The 25,900-nt window shown below is 43.6% G+C and overlaps 1 protein-coding gene and 1 long non-coding RNA gene across 25 annotated transcripts in view; one reads left to right on the top strand and one right to left on the bottom strand.

The window, feature by feature from the left end:
• Raskol (Ras GTPase-activating protein raskol) overlaps positions 1 to 4,796 on the top strand; it is a 219,734-nt gene extending 214,938 nt beyond the window's left edge. For 22 of the 24 annotated variants that reach the window (XM_070664810.1, XM_070664804.1, XM_070664806.1 and 19 more), the window contains 2 exons: positions 88 to 224; positions 1,727 to 4,796. In XM_070664810.1, coding sequence (XP_070520911.1) covers positions 88 to 224; positions 1,727 to 1,991 — 402 coding nt within the window. In that variant the 3' untranslated portion in view covers positions 1,992 to 4,796. Of the gene's footprint in view, positions 1 to 87; positions 791 to 1,726 lie in introns of all 24 variants that reach the window. The other 2 variants (XR_011546494.1, XM_070664809.1) reach the window with 2 other exon arrangements.
• A 2,806-nt stretch (positions 4,797 to 7,602) lies between these two features.
• Positions 7,603 to 25,900, bottom strand: part of LOC139107015 (uncharacterized) — a 135,025-nt gene continuing 116,727 nt past the window's right edge. Inside the window, exons 9-10 of the long non-coding RNA XR_011546457.1 lie at positions 10,037 to 10,165; positions 7,603 to 9,945 (exon numbers count right to left, since the gene is read on the bottom strand). This is a non-coding gene — a long non-coding RNA (uncharacterized lncRNA). The remainder of the gene's footprint in view (positions 9,946 to 10,036; positions 10,166 to 25,900) is intronic.

Raw genomic sequence — 25,900 nt, 5'->3', positions numbered from 1 at the left:
TAATTTTCTATTATCTATCGCCTAATAATTATTTGTCTACGCGGAAGTTCTATCTATCTCGTAACTAACACGCTTCTTCGTTTCCAGTACGAAGTGGATTTGTATGAGGTGGAAAGACTACAGAATAGCGTAGATCGGCTGCGATTGCGTGCGCGATTAGGCGCCACCGAGGATGCTGATATAGATCTCGTGTCCGACAACAACATGAAGAGCATCATTTCCAGGTACTTCATCTTAATTTCCGCGCTAGCTAAACAATGACCAAAACGTTGCCTGAGTGTGAACCTTGATACCACCGTGATCATTATCACTAGCTATGCGTATTTCACTTCGACGTCTCGCCATGTTCAGCCACTTGATCTTCCATGTCCTCATTTATCGACTTATTGTGAGATTCATTAAAAATTTTCATTAAAAAGTTCTATAATCATATGATTCATTCGAACTGGCAACTTCTGTTTAACGTTATATCTTATGAGAAATACATTTTTATGGAATTTACCATTTATACAAGTTCGTGATTAATTACTAATGAATTGAATTTATCGATAATAAATAACGAGATTTTAAATGCCAATTTAAAAAATTGTCCTATTTTGCATACTGATAAAGATGAACGTCGTCTAATCGCGTGTATAACTTTTTCTATGTCTAACGGAACTAATGGGGAAACACTCACCCGTATATGAACGGCTACTTTATCGAAACGATGTATGTTTAACTTATTGTGTGTTCCTGTGCATTCTATCCGCTGCATTTGGTATACTCTGGCTTGATCTGGATCTTTGGTGTAAGAGTCAATTATATTTCTAAGCTTTTCTTACATTTTTTATATTTTACTTGTTGGTTTCTCATCGTATTATATACCTTGATTTTCGAAAATTCGCTATTCGGGATTAAACTTGAAATAAAAAATTGTCTACGCTATTTTGGCATACTGATTACGAAATGTTATCATCAATTAAGCGTCATTGTCAACTTATCACCGAATTTGCGCTCATTGAACATTGACACGCTTCACGACATTACAACATTCTGCTCATGTGCACGAATATTCAATGACAATCATCCGCGTGGATCACAAAGAAAAAAAAAAAAAAGTGCGGATATCATATCTGCAAATATTCATCGCGATTTGTATCAAGCTCTCCAATATGTGGACATTTCTTTTTTTCTTTATATATATATATTTTTTTTTAATTATATATACGTACTCGCTATGATTGAGATACAGAGCTAACATGTAGTTTCTGGGAGGATTTTATATTCCAGCTGTTCTTCTCCAAGAGTATATTAAATTATGCACCAAACACTATTGCTTTTTACAGCTTTATTTTTATATATTAATGTTATTTCGATAATTGTGCATCGTGGTGCGCTTGGCTCTTTTTCAGCTTCGTGGTCGGCGTCTCTCAGTTTCAAATAAAGGAACGGAGTTGAATAACTCGATTTGAAATAAAATGATTACGAATTGAGCAATTGAGAAACTCGAGAGAGTTAATGAACGAAGCTTGATTCCTCAACGATCTTTATTCTTCGTGTCTTATTGTTAGTCGCTCGAAATAATAATTTCAGCATTCTTAAAACAGGCTGCCGAGGAATAAAGATCGGTTTGAGGAATAATTCCGATGAGACGCGCTGTAGTTTTTGTGTCGAATATTTTTCTCTCTTTATCGCGTAATCACACTTTTGATCCCAATTTAATGTTTACCATTTTTGCTCGCAGATTAATCTCCGTGGAGGAGGAGCTGCGTCGCGAACAGCAAAAGATGTCGGCGGCGTTATCGTACAAGCAGCGCGTGATCGACGCGCAGGAACAGCAAATAGCTGCCTTGGGCGCCGCAAATTCACGTCTGATGTCAACGAACGCGAGCCTGCTTTCGGCGCTGAGCAAGCAACGTTACAACGCCAAGTCCCAGGCCAACAGCGAAGCCGCACCCCTGCTGCAGAACATCGCTGACATCGGCGAGCTTAAAAGCTCATCGTGTTAGGCGCGCATTAAAAAATCAAGAACGCGAGAAGAAATCGCCGAAGGAAAAACATGCTTTTTGCGAAGTCTCGTGCTGCACCGCGTACCATAAACAGTTTTATCTACGCCGATAGTCACCTCTTTTAAATACTGACTTTGTAACAGCTCTACGAGATAACCGATTTATTAGAGGGATGATAAAAATAAGAAACTAATTATTGGTCAATCTTGTGAATTAACGTTCGAGAGAAACGGGGGAGGATTTTATTCGGAGAAGCGCGAGGGATGCATAGGTCTTCTTTGGTTGCGATTCGTTGTATAAATTCCACGAGTCGTTCAATCGACGTTCGTTATCTCTCGATTCCGAGACCATAAGGCTCGAAAATTTTTAATGGCGCAAGTAAATCCCCCCCGGTGTCGACTTGAACTCGCGAAACTCGAGGATGCGAGGTATCGTGTTGGAAAACAATAGATTGCGACATAGGAGAGAATGGCGTGCGAGAAATAGAGGCTATTTAGTGAATAGACAGACCGAGTAAGTAGAAAACTTTCGTCGAGTTTATATAATGTGACATAGCGTTAAGCTAGGTTTATTTGTACGCAAATAAGAAATTCCGCGACTCGTCCGAGATACGATTACGGAAAGCGGTCCCTTTCCTTCAATTGCTAAAAAGACGATCAAATCGCGCCAGCGTTGACCAGTAAAATAAATATTCGCGGACGCGAGTACTCTCACCAGCGACTTTGCTTCGTTCGGCATGAACGAAACGAAAGTGGCAACGAGATTTTGATTTTATCCAAATTAAGGATCCTTGATCAGCAACGAAAAGCGAATCGATTGCGTCTTCATCGATCCATTATTTTATTTCGATCGTATCTACATAATTATTGAGCGCATGAATTAAAATTGAAGTTCGTTAAATCGAATTTAATATCATTGTAAAGTATGAGCTGAAATTTATCGATCGAAAATTTATGAAAAATGTAACTCATTCGGTTTTATTTATGAGAATCTCATTTATGCGAAATACCCGGGAGAATCCCGAGGCTTTAACAATTTCGGTTTGCTATGCGATCAAAGATCGGATGGCGTCGAGCAACTCCGCATTGCTTGTGCGACGAAAGATCGATGTCCGATTCTAATTGGATCATCCAATTAAGGATCGCTTCGTCAACAAGCATTCAAGTGGCACATGAAGAAGCCCCCCGATCGTTGAATTGCGTGTATATGTTTCCCTAGTTTCAACTATCGTATCTACGCACAGCCACGCGCACCGTAACAGTTTAGAAATAGTATGATATCTGTGAAGAGCATAATATCGTCGTTCGCGCCACATCACGACGTAGGAGCAGCATCCTCGAGCACCGGATCGTTCTGCAGGACCTCGTATATATATACATATATATAGGCGTGTCTATTTTTCTAGTTTGTTCTTCGAGTGCGCGGTCTCTCACGGCCGTAAGACATGACTTTCATTTCTGCGTGTGAATTTTCCGACCGCGATGCCTGCGTTTCCTTTCCAAAACGTATGATGAATATGGCCGAGTAGCTCGCGCGATTTTTCTTTAGATCATTGAGTATCGAGCGAGGAAAGGAACTAGTTTCCACGACCAAAAGCCGTGAGTCCGTCGAGCGAAAAGAAGTCTCGGCAAAGCGGACTTCCAAAGCGACGTTTCGCGCCCGTCTTTGAATTATATATATATATTTTTTTTTATCTCGACGAGCCGCGAGCAAATCACGACTACCTTTGGTTTAGCACGACCCATTTACTCTAAGCGACGATATTTATTTAGTAGTGTTTACCAAAGATAAAGGATTTCGCATTGTAAAAAGAGTATTGAGATTTATGTAAGATATCTGGTTCTCTTAATTTTTGTTTTATAATTTTTTTTTGTCCTGCCGTTTCCGTCGAAAGCGACAATAATTAATATCGCTGGGAACGACGCAAACGGAAACGGCTTCTCGAGCTCGAGAAAAACAGTGTGCATGGGCACAACGAAATTCGGAGATCGTTTTTCCCGCTCGATATTGTCCGAAGTAAAAAAATAATTGCACATTTAAGGCGTGTGCAGGTTCCCCGTAACTTAACGCGCGTGTAAGCAGCGCTTAACGCATGACAATTAATTAATTAAATAATTAGATTTTTCAAAGGTCTCGCTCGTTCGCAAAGCATTAATGTGTTACGTTTTACATCACAATAACAATTATTATTGCAGCCATTGTCGTATAATGCGTGTGAAAGACTGAGTGAGAAAACGAGTGAGAGATTGGGAGAGAAAAGGAGAAGAAAAAGTGCGTATGAAAGATAGAACGAGAGAGTGTGAGCACGCGTGGGAAGGTGTGTGAGAAAGTATTATAATCGATCTAATCTCGATAAGGAAAAAAAAGTATTATCTCGTCAACTTTGTACCATAGTGTTATTCTCACCTGTCCGAGCGTTTGAGTTTCTTGCCCGACGCCCAATTACTTTTGTATAGAGATTTCCCTTATTTTCCTTTTCTTCTCGTTCCCTATCATTTCTTTTTATACTTTTCCCTCTACCTATGTGGAAAAACCATAACCGCACTGCGTTCGCAAGAAATCGCTCTTTTAGGAGTTACTTTCGTCGACTCGTCGAGTATTTACACCTTATAAAATTAATATATTAACGCTACCCCTCCTTGTTGGACGATGTAATCGATGAATATTTAAAAGAAAAATCACTTAAATTAGCGTGTACATTATTAAGTTTTGGTATATTCGTTTCTGCAATAGACCACCTGTATTTAAGCATATAGCGACTATTACACTACATGAACAAATAAATACGATTAGACATATTATAAACGAGCCCAGTTTTCCCTGATTCATTCGGCCACAGCTTTAACATTTAATCGTTAATTAATAATTCTAAATAGCAACATATTGATTTCGTTGATATAATCATTGATCAATTTAGAAAATCGAAAAAAATAATATTATATAAAAAAAATGCATAAAATGATACATATAATAATATTATATAAAATAATTATTATATAAAATTTATATAATATTATTTAAAGATTATATATATAATGTTATTTTGTTTCCAAATAGAACTGAGTGAATTTTTGAAAACATTTTACTTCACAAACCTAATCTAACCTCAATACGGATAAGTTTTGAGCGTAACTCCTTTCAGCTAAGGTTTTTATTTAATAATATCTTCAATATAAAATATAAAAATATGAGATATTTGATACCATTACTACATCTACTTGCATTATAATATATTATAATCTGCTGTGAATAATACACGATAGCTCCTAATAAATATATTGGTACATTATTTATACGTTTCGTATCAACTGAAAATGTTATCAAATAATAATCACATTCATATAATTCAGTGCAACATATTTGTGAATCGCGTATTTAATAAATGTATGCTAATTATTCGATAGCAAAACATAACAAATAAAATATTGATCTCTTATTTATATACATTATTTTTCATCAGTTATCATTTTTATCGAATTAAATATTAAAAATTTACTACATTATTAATTAACCGCAATATACGTAGTTTTAAAATATATTTATATAATTTATTTAAAAAAAATTGATTTAATTTAAATTTGAAGTCTACGTTGTCACGATATTTTTCCCGACATGCGCGAGATGGAGGCACAGGTCCGCTGGGGGTCGCTAAAAGTTGAAGCCAGGACGATATTCAAATTTAATTAACAAAACTTCAATGATCGAGCATGGTTCGTATCAACTTTGAATTGTTTTAACCGCAAAGAGATCAACTTGTAGTTCACCAATAATTAATTGTCAGTCTCTATCAAAATGAAGTTCTTCCTATCCGAATGAAATATCGTGCGTACACATGTCTAACCTCAACTGCATCAAAGATTCTCGTTTAAATAGATGAATCGCGATCGGTAACGGTAATCTGAGCTACTGCTTTAAATCTGTTTTTTTTTTTTTTTTTTTCTTTCAGAAAACCCATAGGAAAAGGGTCAATCACGAGCATGTACTAATCGCATTAGCCGTAATCCTCCCGGATCCTTATCGGCGTGTAGCCAGCGTCCGCGATATTGCCGTGTAAACAGGCGGTCGACGAGCGATCATTGCCGGCCAATCAATCTAATCGAGATGAGCCTCGATAACGTCGGTGGCCCTCGAAAAATCAATAATACGCAGCCCTCCGGCGTGTGAACGCGAACGACGCCACGCACGGTATTTCCAAGGCAAGCCCCGAATGAACCAACATGGAAATCTCCAAAGCGTTCCTTTTGCTTTTCACCGAAAAGGTAATTTCTTTTTTTTTTCTTTTTTACTTTTTTTTTCCCCCTTAAAATCCAATCCAAGACTAGCAGCATTTAATGGAAGACAAAGCGAATCCACTCCACCGCCAAATTCTCGTTATTTTTACTCCTCGATCGATATCTTCGACCGCAAATAGCGGCAAGATTTTTCTTTCGAAATGAACAGGTTTGAGTCGAGACGTTGAAATTATGAAGCGAAAAATTCTCGCCGCGGTCGAACTCGCGTAATACATCCTACCCGGCACACGTGGCAAGTGCGACGAGATTCGAAATAACAATTTAACCTCGCTTAAAACCGGACACGATACGATATCTATTTGAAGATAATTAAAAGATCAACGGGCGTATATACCGGAATGGCAGTCAGTGTCGGAGCGAATCAAACATTACTTTGCAGAGAACACCTATTACTTTGGTTAATTCACCGCAAAAGAAATACACAGTTGTGTCTAATGTAAAAAAAAAAAAAAAAAAAAATAAATTGTTAGAAAATATAAAAGAAAATTATAAGTATATGCTGCTCAGTGACACACGTTTAAAATATTTCGGCACGAGCGCGTCGATTTCGTTTATTTCAGTTCATCCGTTGCGAAATAGCAGCTTCTCACTTTCCGATCGCCAATCCGGTATATTGTCGTTAGTCGCACAATAAGTCCACACTTGCACGAAAGATTGCGATAAATATAGACCTGCATATCTGGCCGTAAGTTTTCGAAAACACATACGACAATGCTTTGCCGTTATCTTAGCCCGTACGTTCTTGGCGCGTTACGTAAGTCATTGTAAGTCATTGAATTTATCGGAGAGAAATCGTAAGAGGGCCCGAACATCAGAATCTAGCCACGTCGCGGATCGTTCCGACGAGCTGCCCCGAATGTTAGCCTGAAACGGAAATATTTGCAGATTACGTATATTCGCAGGGAACGGTGCTGCGAGAACGATGACGTAGAGAAATGGCAATGGCGATTAACGCGTGCGGCAATGTAGAATCATAACGCAATATTATAAGGTAGGCGAGATGTTTAGTCACTGATATCAAGGACTCGACAGCTCGAGTCGCAATAATACATATTAATGCTCGCGTACCTAATTTTAGATATATCCGCGACCGAGTAGCACTCGCTACAATGTCTGATGCAAGCTTAACGTTGCCAAGAAAGTGGCTGCAAAACGAAAAATTCGCCTTTCGTGCTAACAAATTCTGTTTCTCTTCGTTCTTTTGGTTGATTAAAAAAATTTTTTTAATTATTATATATATATAATTTTTTTTAATTTAAAAAAAAGTTTTTTTTTTTAATGCTTTTTTTTTTTTAAGGGAAAGTTATTTTGATTTTTCGGCTTTTAAAAGTTCTGATGTCTTGTAGTAATTTAATTGAACAGTATAACAGCGTCGATTATAATCTATTGCCTCCTCCGTTTCGCCAGTATACATACACGAGATTTACGGGAACGCCATCAACTTGCCACCGATTTTATCGCTCTCCGCACCGGCGAGAGCACCCGCGTACGAGGAATAATTTCTGCTCCATTTATGAAACATAAGCGCGGGGACTCCGTAAGCGATTTCTACTACGGGCATCCTTGCTGTAAACCTGTTGAACCAGCACGGCCGCTGTAACGGAAATGCGCCGCGTACACGATAAACGTATAAAAATAAATGTCTGAAAATAAAAGCCTGGAGAGATAATGGCACAATAACGCTCATTACAACCAGCCGCGAAGCAGTGATTTACGGCAAACCCCTCGAATGATTTCTTGACAATTTGAAGGAATAAAAATTAAAATTTATAACAAATCGCATTGGCACGTGTGTCGGAACGTTAAAAAATTACAGTTAAATAAACACGGAATTTTATTATTTAAAATAAAAATAGCGTCCAGCTAAAAGCGCACGATATTTTTTTTTATTTTTTTTTGTTGACTCGAGTTAACAAAAATTTTAGAATCATATTTTATACATACCTCGCGACGAGTGTCCGGTGTGCCTCGTAAAAATTTCACGAACGTACGCGAGTCTGCGAGGTAAAGAGTATATTCCCGTTCGCAGTTACGTGTGGCATGTCGAATGTAAACAGAAGTGAACTTGGCAGTGCCGATAATGTAATTCCAGCCGGGGGTCGTTGCAGTTCAAACGGCTCGAAGAAGAAAAAGTATGTCGCACGGGAGGGGAGGGAGACGGAAACCAGAGAGAGAAATCGAACGCAGAAAACAGAAAGAATGGTAGTGCTTTCGAGACACACTCTTGCGAGCCTTAGTTAACGATATTGACTGATTTACGTTCGCATGTCGAAGTCTTTTTGCCTGTCGGTCTTCTCTGGTTTCCTCCTTTTCCCCGCGAAAAGTCCGAACGATTTGGAACTTTAGAAAATGAGCGAAAACGTTTTTCTGATACTTGGTTCTAACCGTATTTTATGACGATTCATAAATATGAATTTTTTTATTTTAATTTTAAATACTTCAACATTTTCAATATATTTTCAGAAAACTATCACGCGAAGAAATAAATACGCAAAGTTCTCGATCGTAATTTTTCAGTGAACCGTCTTAGCGGTTGATGTGTCTAAAAAGAAAAAAAAAATAAAATTCTCATTTTTGCGAAAGCACTCTTATTTCAGAATACTCGAAAACTGTTCAGCTTTGTATACTTTACAATGCCGTAAATGCACACGGGGTCTTTTACGTCGTTTCATGAATTTTAACGAAATTCTGCATACAAAAGCGGTAGTCGACTCTTCAGATAGTAATACATAATAAATTGCCTCCGTTTTCCTGATTATCCGCGTATGCCGTCGCCGTCGCTGTCGCATGATTCACATTGTATTAATTTTCGCATTCCGGGACGATTCTTTTCATTTTCCTCCTCTCTCTCTCTCTATCTCTCTCTCTTTTCCTTTCCCTTTATTATAGCTGTGCCCCACTTGCTCATATTCTGACATACGCTGACTCCATGCGATCGCACGTGCTCGTTAGCGTCGCCGGTGAATTTGCATATTTTCTATAGTTGGAATCGATACTCCGGATAGCGACCCTTCGCGCGAACGTAAACGCTGACGATAGGAAAATATGGCATCGATGAATATTCCGTATAACGTCGCTTAAATCCATAGATTACGGAGGGATAGGTGGATAATTCACGTTTGTTTCCGGACACTCGTAGTTTTTGGATCACTATGGACCAAGAGCGCGGCGGGAATTGATGCAGCCTTCGCGAATGCATATATACGCGGGATTTATCGCACCATATATTATAACAGTTCCTGTATATTAGAGACCTATAAATCCTCCTCAGAGTATGCGGACATAGCTGAGCACCAAAGAGTGTTCGGATTATTAATATTAATACTGGCGGTGACGGCACTTTCGATGACGGCGGTGAATGCAGCTGCGTTAATCTGTAATAAAAAAAAATATATAATTTAATTGTGGAGATGCTTCAAATATTTAGTCTTCAAAAAAAGAATGCACGCGCTTTTAAATAATATATTAAATAAATAATTAAGAATAAAGTTTTCCATTACGAAAAGCCACTAGTTTTATGTTTGAAAAAAGTAAGTCTTATCTTTGGGGTTGTTCCGTTGTTGCACGATGCATTTCTGAAGCCTCCTCCTCCTCTCAAAATATCAGACTTCTTATCAATGTAACTAGTTTCCTTTCAGAGATTCTGACCTCGCGCTGGTCATCTGCAACAAAAGCCCAGATAATTAATTAAAATTACGCGAGTCTGTATAACACTTTGCCTCAGAGAATCATGATCGTAAAGATATAACTTACTTATACGGACAACGCGGTTGCTGCGTACGTACGTAGCGTGGCTCTTGTGTACGTACGTATCACTTGACCCGAACACGATCGCTGGTGGTTGCGGGTGAGACGCGGGGAAATCGCGAAGACCGTCTTTGCCTGAAACATACAAAATATTAAAATATTAATATAGAGCATACGAAAATGGAACACGCGGCCACTTCTCTCTTTTCGCTCAGCCTGACGTGCATAATTTATATTGTCACTGTTACACCGCAATTCCGCCTATTCTACAGCAAATTAAACAATTCTGTGGCGGAACGTGATGAGCCCGCGTGATTTAAGCCTCCAGCAACTTTTATATGGCGCAATCAACACGCCTTACGCAATGCTTTTTCTTCTTTTTTTTTTTTTCAACGAAAAATCGAATTACGTCACAACTGGTACGCAGTTATTATTACCCTCGGCGCTTGCAGATGAATACTACTTGCAATTATGCAAATTGCTGCTCCATTGCGGCCGACCGTATATGCACTCTCGTTTTTGCGAATCTAACAACAGTAGACTATTCGTCCTTAATAATATACCGACTTTTCATTACCGTTTGTTACTACACCACCGTGCAGCGTAACCAATAGCTATCGCTAGTAATTTGCGCTCTAACTATAGCATTGTCGTAATACTTATTGTTTTTTTTTTTTATAAGCGACTAATCAAAAAGTATATATAGTTAATCGACTGAACGATGTTTATGGAAACTAGCGACGGAAAGCCTTGGCAATGATGGACGTAAAATTATAGATCGAGATAAATTTCTCGACCTATGATGCAACGTTGTACTCAACATTTTTGATAGAATTGTCACTACGGTATCGCTTAATTATGATAGACAGACAGATATCAATTCTCTCGTGCTGACAAATACGTACATTTTTTTCTGCATTCGTGGGTGCGTTTCATAGTTCTATTAATTAATGCCAAGGCTACGCAAAGCACTTTTACTGCAATTTCGAGTTTCAAAATTGCGAAAGCGATTTTTTGCCATTAGCTTACCGAGGATTATTGAAAAATCTCGCGGTTCCATTGCAGCAAGCCGAGCAATAATTAATTTCGTTGTTTGTTCATATTTTTCAGGAAATTTCCCGTAGGCTTTTTACAAAACTAGAGGCCGAAGTCTAACATTTGGATAAAAGCATGGATCTGATATCGCGAAAGAGTTTGCGGCCTTTAGATTCGGTTCATCGTCAACGGATGGAGAGAATCGAGCATGCATGTGGAAACGTATGCGAGCTAGGCGACGATTTTCATGAGCCACAATAATCGGCACGGGAGCGAACGAGCGAGCGAACAAGCGAGCGGTGACTTAAGGAGACACAGCGCGGGGAGATAAGGTAAGGCGAAACAAGTGCGATAAGCCGAAATGAGATAGCGTCGTCGCGGCTAGTCGTCGTCGACGATATCTCAAAGTCAATGTCCTATGAAGGACTGGTGCGAGGCGTACGAGCGCGTTCACATATGCTTTTCTAATCGCGCGAGTCTCTCTTTCCCTTCCCCTCCTCTCACCTCTTTCTTAAGACTCCGAAGGAGGACGGATTGCTCTCGTTTTCTCTCTCATTCCCTCACAATCTCAACGCTTTTAATCTCCACGCTGCTCTCGATACGTGGGTGGGCGAAAGCATATTCGTACACGACACAAGCACGTAATCATTAAGAAACGACGATAAGGACACTTGGCTGGGGGAGTGGTCAAATATATGTGGTTGACCTTAAACTTCAGTTAATGCGTGAAGTATCAAGTGGAAACAAACTTGACAAATTGTACAGTTATATTTAAAAAGACGACCGCTTGAGAAAATAATTTTTACGTTTAAACGCTTTGTAATATGCCTTCGGTATTCTTGATAAAAAATAATAGTAAAAGAATCAAATGTAGTGCACGTAAAAACATGCATATACATTTTTAGTTTTGATTATCGCCTGGTGGTCATTTATTAATTTCATATTTTAATATTTATTTGTAATATATTTTATATGCATGCATGTGCATATTGCGTAACGCAATATGATAGAAGGAATATTACAATTGTTTAACGACGACGCAAATTGTCAATATGATAAAGCTATTTTTACGCATCTCGCAAAATTCGGTATTTTTATTTGAAATATATCAACTGTACTTGTACATGCCCATATATTGTATTGACAAGAGAGTTCAGGTACAAGTGCAAAGAGTTAATATTTGGAACTTCTGAGTGGAAACGCGATATCGGATTTCTACGTTTCCCGTGATTGAACTTTATGCACACAAATTGCTATTCAGAGAAATATTTACGTAAATTGAAATCAAGAGATTATGAATGATAAATATTCATTTCATTCACATATACAAAATTAATTTTACTCACGCATGCATAATTTGCAAATTAATAACAACGTTAATACATATGTTATTTTGCAACATTTTCGGTGAAAATTGTTTAAAACAAATGCTGATTAAAATAGAAAAATAAATTTTTATCTACTTTAAAATATTAATTGCCAAACGATACATGCCTCTTGATTATCTTATATCAAATCAATAATAAATAATTTAATTCAATTTCTTAAATCGTGCTTCTAAACTGGCAGCGACGAACAAGTCAGTCTCGATTGTTATTTAAAAAAATCACACGTACAATAAATAAAAAATTTAAAAAATTAAAAAATCGTAATTCGTCAAGATTATGCAATAAGTGCTCTTAATCAAAACGTTAAACATTTCATTGGAAAATATGGTTGATCAGTATCGACCTTGAACGACTTGATCAAGAGGAAGTTCCTGAACGGAAATTCTTAAGTAATCGCTAGCGCCAGTCTGATCAGTGATTAATTACTTCTACATTGTAATTTCTCGCGCCGTATATTCGCGTGCTTACAAGTTAAAGTAAATGAATATCGGGCATCGGAACTCCTCGACCGAAAATGTAGCGACTTAAAATCTTCGATTACAGCTTATCGAAAAAATAGTAGATTTTTGCGATCAAATTCCAATTAATTTTTTTTTACTTCAAACAAGCAGGCTATTAATTTTTTTAGGCTCAAACAAGTAACAGCACTCAAATACGTCGAATTTAAATTTAAAATAATAAAATTAAGATTTAAAGATTTTGAAGTACTCTGTGTATATTAAAAAAATATATATATTGGTCAAGTATCTTCGAAATTTAATCTTTAATACCTGATTGCGAGCACAACAAGAGTCGCGATAAAGAAAAAAAAAAGTCGCTGCTGTCCCAAACGGTGATTGCACGATATTTGATATTTACAAAAGTGCTTAAAAATGCGCTAACCGCGATAACTTCGTATTAATCTTTCCACGACAATGAAAATTTGACCCTGAAACGAAAAAGCTCCTTCATAAACGTGACATACTAACCGAATGACCCATTATTTATAATTCATTATGATATTTTTTTACTTCGCAAAAGGAGAAATAAGAAAAGTGCTCGAGAAGTATGCTTTACACTTTATAATAAAAGAGGTAGTAAAATGCAAATACAACGCGGGGGGGAATTTAAATGCATCCAGAACTTTGTTATCCTTTTATCGTTCGCTGTGGATACGTGATAACATCGGTGAAAGTTAATCTTAAAATTTCAAGTCAAACGAAATACCGAGAATTTGCTGAGAATAAATTACCGGTGAGACTTTCTTTTTGGCGTGATGCTCCAGTACCGAGGTTATTAAATTTTTTACGATTTATTCGTTCAAGTTCAAGAATCATATTTCACAAAAGAGAGTCGAGAGCGCGATATCGCGTTCGTTTGACCCTCGCGAGAGATCAAGATCGCCGCAACCTGCGCTTCGTACAGCGGCGTCCTCGTTCCAAGATCAAATTCAGACATAAGACCGAGTTTTGACGGAGGCCACCCCGAGGCATCGGGGGCATAGAATTTGACCCTGGATCGTACCCCCGTTTATCGCTAGAATCGGTCATCACTGACCCTCCGCTCGCCTCTGCGCATTTCTCACCCGCCATCTCATCGCGCTCGGGGGCGATGGAGAGAGAGCAGGGCGAGAGGGGAAAGCGTCGCTCCGAAACGGAATCAGGAAGAGAGGAGAGAACGTTGCACCGCTCGGAGGGTACACTGTTCCAGTGAACCCGGCGGCGTGCGCGCCTCCAGAGAACGCGTCCCCACCCTGTTGCCCGGTCGCGACCCAAGTGCGAGCGAGATCGAAGCGCGTTGGGGAGGTAGAAGAGGTTGACGGTGGAGCGGCGACGACAGCGGCTCCCCTCCGTTCTTCCATCGTTCGTGCACCCCGCCGGGTGGCGTTGGAGGGTGCCGAACGGGGTGCGTGGCCACCCCACTACAGGTCGCGCCTCCTTCTCTGCCGGCGCGAATTCACCCCTTCGACGAAGTGACGTTCGCACGCGCGACGTCGACGCGGCGACTCGGCGCGAAACGCCGCTGAGCGTCACGACGCCGGCGACGCTGCTCGGCCGCGCGTCTCGTTGCGTCGTTGGTGGAGGGAACAAGAGTTGGTGGGTAGGGTACGCGAGTGACGGGGAAAGGGAACCGACCGATGGTGGAGGAACGGTGGCGAGCGGAGAGCTCGACGACGACGAGGAGAGGTCATTGACCCGAGCGGCAGGCTGCCGGCTGCTAGAGTGCTACGTCGCTCGCGCCGCGCGCGCGCTGGCCTCTCCTCGTCTGTTCCGCGTTTGTCCGTAATCTCGTGTGTGCTCTCTGCGCGCGCGACGACGGCCCGCCGCTCTCTCGCACTCTCCGCGCGCAGCAGCCTCTCGTCTTATCGATATAATTGTATATATATATATATATATATATGTAAAACTAAATACATCGAAACGGATAATTAGATATTATATATACGTATACACGTGCGTAGACAGATCACACGTGCGTACGTTTCGTCTGGCTGCTCCCTGCAGCGTTTTCGTCTCTTCTCGCGCGCAGCCACCGATCTCGCTGGGGCGCGAAACGCGAAAAGCGGAGAGAGAACCGAGAGAAAAACAAAGGGAGGAAAGGAGGGCGAGGGAGAGAAGATAGGAAACGAGAAAAAGGGCCGAAACGTGAGAGCGAGTGAAAGAACACGCGGCGTGTGTTTCCCTACCTACGACGTGCGTTACACCGAGAGATCGCGCGGACCGTGGAGCGCGTGTTTCGCGTACGTTTCGTTCCGCCGACTACTTGGCTTCTTCTCGCTCGTACGTCGCGTCGTTTCACATCCCTCTCGCTCTCTCTTTCCCTCCCTACCTCCTACCTCCACCTCACCCGCTCTCTCGCTCTATTTGCCGAGTCGCGTTCTCCGGCGATCCCGTCTTCACCGTCCTCGTCGTCGTCGTCGCGCGTCCCGGCGAAAGCTAATGCGTCGCAAGTGGTAACCGTGGATCGACATCGTCGTCGTCGTCGTCGTCGTCGTCTCCAGAAACGTGCCGCGGATCGTGAATCAAGGGCGACGATCGCGGAGTTTGGTTCAGCATCGCCATCCGGTCTGCGAGTCCGAAGAAGAAAAACCCTGTGCACCACGCGGTCAACGAGCCAAGAGCTCCTTTTCGTCTTCCTACGTCGACTCTATCGGGGGCAAAGGACCGCGGTGACAAAAGACGCAATCACCATCTCCCGAGGGATTTGTCAGTGTTCCGCAGTTGTCGCCTTCAACAACGACATCGTCGTCGTGGTCGTTCCACGTGAGCCTCACGGTGCCGCGCTCTCGGACGAGGCGCGCGCGCCAGTTCCCCGCGGTGCGACAGGAGGGATTATTCGGTGGCGAAGAGAGGCGGAGGAGGAAGAGAAGCCGAGGAGGAGAGCCGCGAGAGTGCGACGACCGAACTCAACCGTCCGACCGACAGTAGTGCGCGGCGTTTGTTGTTACGAATCGTCGGGCCGGCTTCGCGCGCGCTGACGGCACCGACGACTCGCGCCCGCGGACGCGTCCGCGACCAAAGAGAGCGGACGAAACTGTACGCGAATGTGTGCCGCGGACACGTGTGTCAGTGTGTGACCAAGTTTTCTGTCTTTCTCGTTTGTATACCGTCTTACTTTATCGCGCAAGGCCCCCGTGCCTCCGTGCCTTCCTCCCCGAACTTTCGGTTCGAAGCTGGAGCTTCGGTGGTGGAGATCGCGATAACGACGTGCGCGAGTTAAAGATTACAACAGAGGAAACGATAGGACCAAGAAGACGAGGAGGAAGACTCGCCGATCGCGCGCGATTCACCGGCTTGATCGTTCTCGGCGAGCGAAAGAGAGAGAGAGAGAGAGAGAGAACCTCCTCATGATATATTCATCGTGCACGCATCCCTCGCACACATACATACGTATAAATATAGATGACACGTACTTGCGACCGGTCCGTCGTCGTCCGGAACCCCTGCGATCGCTAATCTCGATTCGTGCACAATTTACCCTCTCCTCCCTTGATCTCGCGCCTCCGCGTTACTCTCCCGGCCGTCGCGGCCTGCCCCAAGAGTACGCGGAAAAATTCTTTCGCGACCTTCGCGGCCTTTTCGCGAGTCCTTAACCCGCGCACTGCGAAGAGCGTTCCTCTCTTCTCGTCTCCGTTGCACGCGGCCCTGCCTCTCTCTTTGTCGCCCGGCCGTTCTTTCACCGCGTTCCTCTCACCGCCGCGCGCGCGATTGCTCTCTCGGCCTTTACGTTTCTTCCTCGGCACGCCTCGCGGTCACTCTCTCTTTCGTTCGCGTTCCGCGCGCGTCACTCGCTCTCGCCGGCCGCGAGCAAAACACACGTCTCTAGACTCCACTCGTCTCGTTTCCGCTTATCTCACCCACGACTCGGCGACTTTCTCCGTCTCGTTCTCTCTTCCGGTGCACATACGCGCGCACCCTCACACTCGCACACACGTGCACCGATATACACCTCATTATCACGTTCGTCACATCTTTTCTCTTCACCGCCACCCCTTTTTTTTCATCTCTCTCCGTCCGTCGTTCTCGATCGTCAGTCACGTCGTTATCACGTCACTTAAACTCTGCCGATTGTCGATCGACGAACGTCATCGTCCCCTGCGCCGCCGTCATCATCGCCTCGGCCTCACCCTCGCCGTCGTCGTCTTCGTCATCGTCACCAGGGTGATACTTAAATAAGCGAAATTTAAGTATACATTATTTTACCCTGTGCGCTAACGCATCGCGAGATGCGGCCGGTGACGTGATCAACACGATCTTCGCGATACTCGGTTCCCGTCGTCCTCGCCGCCGCCCCGCCGTTCCCTCGCATTCCGCACGTGCGTGCGTGTATCGCACGGCTCGGGACCCGCGCACGCGTTTAAGACGGTAAACGAATTTCCCGTCCTCCGTGATTTTCCGGATCGGGACCGTGACTCCGTGCTCCGGAACATCTCCGAGGATTCTCGCTAATTAATCTTTCCAAATTTCCGCGTTCAACCGGATATTTTATCCCCAGCTTCGCCTTCGACCAGTTTCGATCTCCGTGCGCGCTACGTGTGTGAAAATCGTTGAGAGGTCATTAAAAAAAAAAAAAAAATTTTTAATACGACGACGAATAGCTAGATACGTTCATTAAGTGGCCGGGAATGTCTCATTCAGTGTGCTGTATATAATTACGCTCGCTCGTGTCGACCGGGTGACGTCACTCATAAGGCTGGTTGTTAAAAAGTCCTTTTCTTAAATCGTTATTAGGAAACAAGTGTCGACAGTGGTACGTCGTTGATACGTTATTAACGGGGGGAGGCCACGCTAGGTCTCGCCGGTCCCGACTTATATTGGTTTCCGCTTAGAAACTACTCTTCCGCATTGATCATTCCGGCGCAACTCGGACGAGCAAAAGTTATCGCGGAATTCACGCTAACGGCGAAAGTCTCGCGAAAGCCTATCGTAGTTTCATTCCTCGGGTTAGGCCGATTTTCATCCATCCCCGTGGTGAAATTTCCTTCAAGTTTCAATATCGCCGCGTCTAGAAAATACCGCTCGCGTACGTTCACGACGGAATGAATTCCGTGGAACGGAAATAAGCCGCGTGATTATGCAAAATGCGGTTTGCGCCGAGTCAAATGTGAGAAACTGATTTCTTATTATTCGAATTAACCACATTTCCTGATTTTACTTACCGCTCGCGTTTATTCACTTTGTAATGTGCACAATTACAATTCGTAACGTCACGCACAATTAACAGCCTCGTACGCGACTTCTAGCTGCTTTCTCATCCAATTGGAGAAAAGTAACATGTAACGTTATGCAAAAGGAAATCGTGTAAAATTCCTTTCACGCCGCTTACACATATCGACGTAGAAATAAAAAAAAATAATTATAAATAAAAAAAAATAAAAAAAAAGAAATTAAGCAGATATCACACCTGACGCTCAAGATCGTCATATTTCGCTGGCTTTCTCGCAGACACTCGTGCGAATTAATAAAATACGACCGTCGCGGAACGGCCCTTATTTCGTTCTTGGACTTAATTATCAAATTTAATCAATCCCGATAAGATAAGAGACAATGGTTTCGCCACTGTTTATCATTCGGCGACTTCGCAATCGCGAGGCATCTCTTGAATGAGCCGTGATACGCACGCGAGAAGAGGATAGGCGTAAGCGGGCGTGCGTAATCTTCGACACGCGGTATCACGACCAGAGAGCCGCATCGCGCGCTTGCCGCGGTTATAAATAAAACGTCGCGGACGCCGGTGGCACGCCGCGCGCGTTACGCACTTCTCCGTCGCTTCATGTAACAACGTGTCAATAAAAATAGACGACAGCCCCTTTCCCACTTCCCCACGACACCGGTCGACAGGATTACGTGGATTCGGAAAGTTCTGCCGCCCACTTGCCAGATCAATCAGTTTTATATAACGCCGCGTTCTGAGAAACTGGTCCCGCGATGGAGAACGCAATCGGCATAGTCGCGAGCATGAGCACTTTGAATATAATTGTGACTGAAGTTAATTAAAATTTTTTTTTTTTACCGTACCAGGCTGCAGATTACTCGACGCCGCTAGGCGCGACTATTTTCGCGTCGTTGAAAATAAGCGAGACTGCCCGGTCACGGATCGCGATTTCGTATGCAGTAATCCAACGACGCGGCCACGATTTTCGATATTAGATTAGCCGATCACGTAAAACTGCACGTCTTGAGATCTTGATAAAAGAAAAGAAAAAAGAAAAAAAAAAGTTAAACGCGGAGAGACGTCGGAGAGATTTTTCGCCGGTGTTTTTGCTCGAATCCGGTCGATTCAAATTTAGCTGGACAATCATTTTTTAGCGTCTTTATCGTGTGAAAGCAATTTGCGAAAAAAGCATCTCGAAACGCTCACGGATACGGAAGGTATTCTCGATTTTCGGATAACAATATATATATATTCCTCTTGGAGTAAAGTTCTAATTCGGAACTCTCGGTAGGAGATTAATTAGCAACGGTCGTGAAGCGTCTCGCGAATTTAATCAACTGGATCCGACTACCCGCTTTGAGAATCAGTTACTTTAATCCAAGCCGATTTCGTTATCCGATGATATTTGTTAATTACAAACTGCTACATCGTTACATCGTAGAAAAAATTTAATTCAATTATCAATTACAATAACTGTTATCGTCTATAATCTACTTGTCGAATCTACATTTTTTTTATCCCTTAGTTTAATAAATTAAAATACTAATAAATTATTATTTTTATATATAATTAGCGTCAGGTCCAGCTAGTCTTATTGAGACGTCATCTACGTTGACAACGATTTAAATCCAAGAGATTCGAGCGCGCACGGAGATCGCTCTCGGTCGAGATTCACGACTATTGTTAGCTAATTAGTTGGGACATCCGTTCTCCGTCTTTATTATCGGGGTTTCGTGATTTCTCTCCCATTGTACGACGACGTTATTCCGCGATTCGAGAGGAATTTCGCGTGTCTCGTGAGTCTGTCTCAAGAATCACGTGCCATGAATTGTTTTTCTTTCCCCACGTTTAGCGGACGAAGCGAGGAGGAACGACCGTCGAGGTTCCGTGGGTTGTCCGGGGACGGATAACGAAACGCGCCGCCGTTAAGTACCACGAGATGAACAGTGACAATCGCGTAGAGCGAGATTTCGGACTTGAGCGAGACCCGCCGTGTTCTCGTAGCGAGCTTTTGTACCATCGTTGCGGCAAAAAGCGTTTTTGCTGAAAGTTTGTTCGAGTCCCGCGAGTGAATGCTAATCGCAACGTCGACGAACATGAGACACAAAGGTGGGAAGGGTAGTTAGTTTGTCGTAAAAAAAAAGAGACAAAGAAAGCAAACAAAAAAAAAACAAAAAAACGGCCGGCGTCATGTCCGACATTATTTCGCAACGCAGAACTTGCCGTTTTCTGTGAAACAGCTCGATACTTGCGGTACGGAGGATCGCGCCGCGCCTAGAAGAGGCGCCCGGCGCCAATTCGGAACAACCGGGTGGCCTTGACCGAGGCCCCGTACTGGTCGCGACCGATCGAGGGTCCGGGAAAACTGCCCGTCCGAACCGCGCTCAACTAATACCGACAATAGACAGACTGTTCTTTCTTCCTGCATCTTATCGATCTAGCCAGCCGTCGGCCGTTCGATCTTCAGAGTCCAAGAACGAGTCTGTATCCCCTCGGGTTCTAGAGGCCCGTCAACCAAGTAGACCACGAGATCCCGTTCGAGAGATCGCTCGTCAAAGCGTAGAGGAGCCGCATCGGTGACGTTATCGTTACGCTACGTCACGATAACGGTAATTCGCGTACGGTCGGCGCGAAGTGAAGAACCGGCGAGCGAGCGGCCTTCGCCGATGCGATTCGAGGCGGCAAGAGCTCCTCGTGGAATCTAAAAGTGAAACTGTGACACGTTATCCGGCACCTCTTTCTCCCATTCTTTTTTGCCTCTGTCGTTCGCCGCGCATCCTCCGCTTTTTCTTCGTCCACCCACGGCTCCCGTCTCCTTCCCTTTCCCTTCGCCTTCCCCGTATTCCTCCGCACCTGTGCGACCGGCGCGATTTTCATTTCCCTCTCCGTCCTCTTTCTTCCGCGACTCCGTCAAGTGAAGCTGCGCGCGAAAGAGGAAGAGAAGAGCGCGAGTGAAAGTGAATCTCGTTATGAATTTACAGAGTGATCAGCCGCTCGTTGTATTGTGATTCACGCGTTGGTGAAGCGTTCGGATTAGATCGGTAGCGATGATCGGCGTGCGCGAGTTTGGTACAAGCGGCAGCAGCTGAAACCGCCGACCGACCAGGCGTCGACCAGGCGGAACTTCTTCGACCGGGGATTTAGCAGGGTGAGAAGAGGAAGTACTACCAGCTGGCGCTCACGTTGATGGCCGATCATCGACGAACCAAAAATGTAAGTTTCTCTATCGATACGTTCTGCGTATTCACCGCTTTAAATTTAAGCGACCCTCGCGGCGGCACGAAAATCGCGAAAATTAAAAAAACACATATCCAATGGCGCATTATTTTTAACATCTCTTTCCAATTTCCAAGCTTATTTTTCATTACTTAAATTAGACACGCAATTTACATATACGCGATACAAAAACGTGGAGAAAATTTAGGAAATTGTTTCCGGTGCGATTGAATAAAGACGTAACCGTGGTCCATTCCGTTACATCTCATTGGTTTATCTCTCGTTTCGTTATCGAAGCCGCGCCGCTATATTCGCGGTACGACGATAATACGACTTAATTTACATATAAATTAGTTCCTGCGAATTCGCGACAGATTACAAATAGAACAGATATATGAGTTTTGATTCGTGCCCGCGATTCTGCGGTCAATCGTACGTTCTGGCCGTTCAGCCCGACGTCTATAAACCATCGTAATTATCGAGCCGAGATTCTGTTAACGATACCGAACTTCCCACCCCGCCACCCGTTTAACGTTCCTAGATCATGATCAATGGGATCGCCCGCGTGCACTCCACCGCCGGTATAATTCAGGCGATCGTCAATCCTTGTAAAGATCCATATAAACGATTTGTGTACCGGGAAGCGGCCGCGACAATTCGCGCATCGGAGAATAATCTCGGTTCGCCGAACGAATCACGACGTAGGAAAAAGGACGAAAGAGAATAGAAAACTATTTCTCTTGACGATCGGGAGACACTTGTCGTCATCTGTATCACGTAGTCTTCTCTTTTTTTCTCAACGTCATTGCGCTCTCGTGTCCCATGATTTGTTCGCTTACCGACGTTGGTAAGGAAAGACGACAACGGCGTCGAAGTGCCGTGAAAACGGGAATTTGCCAGTTTGTCACCAAAGGTTCGCTCCAAAAGCCCGGCCGAAGGGATGCGGAAATCGTTTTCCCGGCGTTTGACGGGCTCCTGTTTGCGCATCGCTCGTCGCGATCTCATTGCCGTAGTAACGGATTACGAATTACCTCTCGCGACGGGGCGGAGTGAGGAAACGAAAACCTTAACTCTCGATCACAAAGAAGTTCGCAACGTTTCTTTAAAAGCTCTCTTTTAAACAATTTACTCGGCACAATATTTTTTTTTTTTTACAAAATCGAAAAACAAAATTCCCACGAGTTGATTAGTTGCGTTTGCAGATTAAATAATCCTGAAATCGAATTTAAAGGCAAGAAGAGATTCTAAAGGAAGAACTTTGAGTTCTGCGCGTTTGAGGGGAGAGAAAAAAAAAGGAAAAAAAAAAACGTAGGAAAATACAGTCGGATGAAAACGAGGTTAACGACCTGTTAGAAAATGGCATAACTTGCCGAGTTCACCTCATCCGGAAAGAACCGGGGAGTGACCCACGGCAGTCGCGAGCTGCGCACGTGCGTCTCTCGGATATCGAAAGTTTTTCACGAGAGGAGGCTGCGGGAGAAATATTCATGCAACGCGCTCTCTTCGTGCGCGATACGGAGCAATGAACTGGCAGCGCGAGCGGCGAGGAGGGCGCGCGGACGATGCGATAATCAGGAGGAACGGAGAAAGGGTGAGAAAGGGAGCGAAGAAAGGGGATGGCGGGGAACGGGGGGAGGGTAGAGAGGGATGCAGGCAGGGCAGGTTAATTTTGTACCGATGATCGCCTCGACGTATGCGACTCCGCACGAATGCCGGCCCCGTTATGTAGGTTAATCCATGCTCGAAGGGAATCGATCTGCGCACGGGGAATCGTGCACCGGTCGGGTTAACGAATGGGGTAGGTTAAGGGCCGAGAGCCGCATCCTGCGGCATGCGCTCACGCGATTATTCCCTCTGATGTGATCCCGAGGTAAATTTGATTAACGCGCAATAATAATCGGATCTTCTCGGCGCGACGGTTGACATTTCGTGAAACCTTTTACCGTTCGCTCTATCAAATTCGCGTTTCCAGTAATATATCCTACGGCGCTCGCGACAAACGGGAAATCTCTTCGTCGTGGCTCGCTGCGGGAAGTGCCTCGCTTGTCCCCGAGGAAAATTAAGCGGCTATCGAGCGTAGTTATTCACCGGAATCGTCTTGGAAATACATGTCGTAATACGATAAAATTATAAAAGGCACGAAAGATTTGATTAGATAAAGCGACAATTTTATAATCAGATACGCGGAGATTGATAAACGAGAGAATAGATTTGTTTCTTCGCGACTTCGTAAACAACTTTGTCTACGGTTGTTTTAATAAATCAAATTCCGAATTGAACCTCAACACGATGTTACGCGATCGAAGACTGCTCTCTGAGGAGCGTTTTGTTACCCCGTGCGTTTCTGATGTGCAACAGTGTCTATTTATCTCGCTTCCGGCCTCGGCTGACCGTGCAAAAACGTATGCGCCGCAAATACATTCCGTGCATCTTACCACAATTTTCCGGCCACCAACCGAGAGGTCAAACCGCGACGAATATTAGCGCGAATAATTAATTGATAGTAAACGTAAAAATAAAATTATATGTTTCCGACGGTGATTAAAAACATTGACGTTGTCTTTAATGAAATATGAGGGACACTTGGCTTCAACTGATCTTTCGGTATGAGCCTGAACTTATATCAAAGAAGGGATTTCTTATAAATCCCTGCGGAGTACGTCGTTTGTGCTCAAGTCTTCACGGTTATTGATTTATGAAGCGTGGAATTTTATCAAACTCCGGAAATATCACGTCAAAAGTGACTTTCAGCGAGAAAAACCGTGTCGATATCCAATTGTATTTGCGAGTTACCAACATGTTTCAAATGGAAACGTGTAAGCGGCTAAATAAAGGATGTATTCATCGGGCGAGTATTACAGACAGTGCTGCATTAATTATAACTACATCAAGGTATTATCAAAATTATTATGTCGTCGTATCGAAATGAGACGAATGACTTGTAACACTTCGCGGAAATATGAAATTACGTCCGCATCAATTGCTAGAACCACATGTTTGGTTTTTAAATATTTTAAATTTTACTTGAAAGCGTACTATTTCGCGTAAAAAAAATTTAAAGAGTTTCTAACCGTATTTAATGTTTTAGACACGTCATATACGACTTGTAACATAACTACGAAATCGCGTTACGAAGATAAATTTATTCAGGTGAAGTAGGTTCGTACGTTGTATTTTCTCGTTGTTGATCGGGTTCATCCACATTTAAATAATTAATTAAAAGACTATCGTAAAATGCTAAAAAATAGCCTGTGCATCTGCCCGGGGATAACCTTATCAATAACACGACCACTATGTGGCAATTTTTTTTTTTTTTTCTTTTCGTCGCACTGTCGATTTTTTACACGTCCACTTAATTTTTCCTTCATGCGTGAAAATAACTGCAGTTTGATCTGTTCAAATATTAAAGCGTTTATCAGTGGAGCACTTATTGCTTGTCGTCGTTCTCTTCGAAATTAACGGACATAGTGTCGATCAAACATCTCACGAGTTCTCTTAAAGATGTGTTTCTCGCGCGATGTCGGATGTGCAAATATGTTTGATATTTAGGCGTCTTGGCAGATTTCTGACAAAGTGGTGATACGCTATCGTAAATATCAACGAGATAACAGAAGTCGCCACGGCCGGCATCTTACACGGCGAGCGCTTCTCGGAGAGCGGAGGAATTTTTCAGGTTGTCGGCTTTCTGATTGACGCGTTAATTAAAGGCTCGACCGATTAAACCACCATGATTGCACAAACGCGTGTGCGGAAAAAAGCAATTCTGCAATTAACGTACCAGCCGGGGACGCGAGCGTCGATTAAGACCCGCGAGTGTCGTACCTGTCCACTACTTAACCCAGAATCGGATGTAACGCATGCGGGAACAATAAAAAAAAATAGGCTCGTTGTTCACGAGCCGGTCAAAGGCGAGAAAAACGGCCCGTTTCGCGGCGCAGGTGACTCGAGATCGAGGTGTCGAACAGCGGTAACGATTCCGCTCTTGTGCAGAAGAAAGCGATCGTTTCTCCGACCTCGCGCGAGGAGGACTTTCAGCGTGCGAGCGGGAAAAGTTACGGACGCCGAGAGTGAGAGGCGCGCTCCTTTCTCTCTCCCCGAGAGCGAATTGCCTTTCTCCCTTTTCCTTCCGCGATCGACGTTTCCTCGCGGGTGGCCTCCCGTGATTTCCAGAGCTCGAGAGGTCGACCGCTTCTTCGGTCAAGGAGGAGAACATACATACTACACGGCCGAGACGCGGGCGAGAGGCATGGAGATGCTGCGCGAGAGACGAAACAGCGAGAGAGGCACGGCAGCGCGAGTGTAAGAGAGAAAGAAAGACAAAGTGAGGGACGAGTGCACGAAAGAAAAGAGAGAGAGAGAGAGAGAGAGAGAAACAGAGATAGAGAGAGTGAGAAAGAGAGAGGACGAGGGAGATGTGGAGACGAAGAACGACACCGCGCGATGTGTACGACAGCGGTGCGCTGCCACTCCGCTCGATGTGTCAGTGTGTGTCGCGCTGGAGGCCGGCTGAGGTCGTTGGCCTGGCGTTCGATCAGCGTCGTCGGCGCTCGGCCGCGCTCGGCACTAGGTCAGTGATGGAGTCACTGGCCGCCCCGAG

The sequence above is a fragment of the Cardiocondyla obscurior genome, linkage group LG12 (genome assembly GCF_019399895.1).
Source record: "Cardiocondyla obscurior isolate alpha-2009 linkage group LG12, Cobs3.1, whole genome shotgun sequence".
NCBI lineage: Eukaryota > Metazoa > Arthropoda > Insecta > Hymenoptera > Formicidae > Cardiocondyla > Cardiocondyla obscurior.
This window is presented reverse-complemented; position numbering and strand designations above follow the sequence as displayed.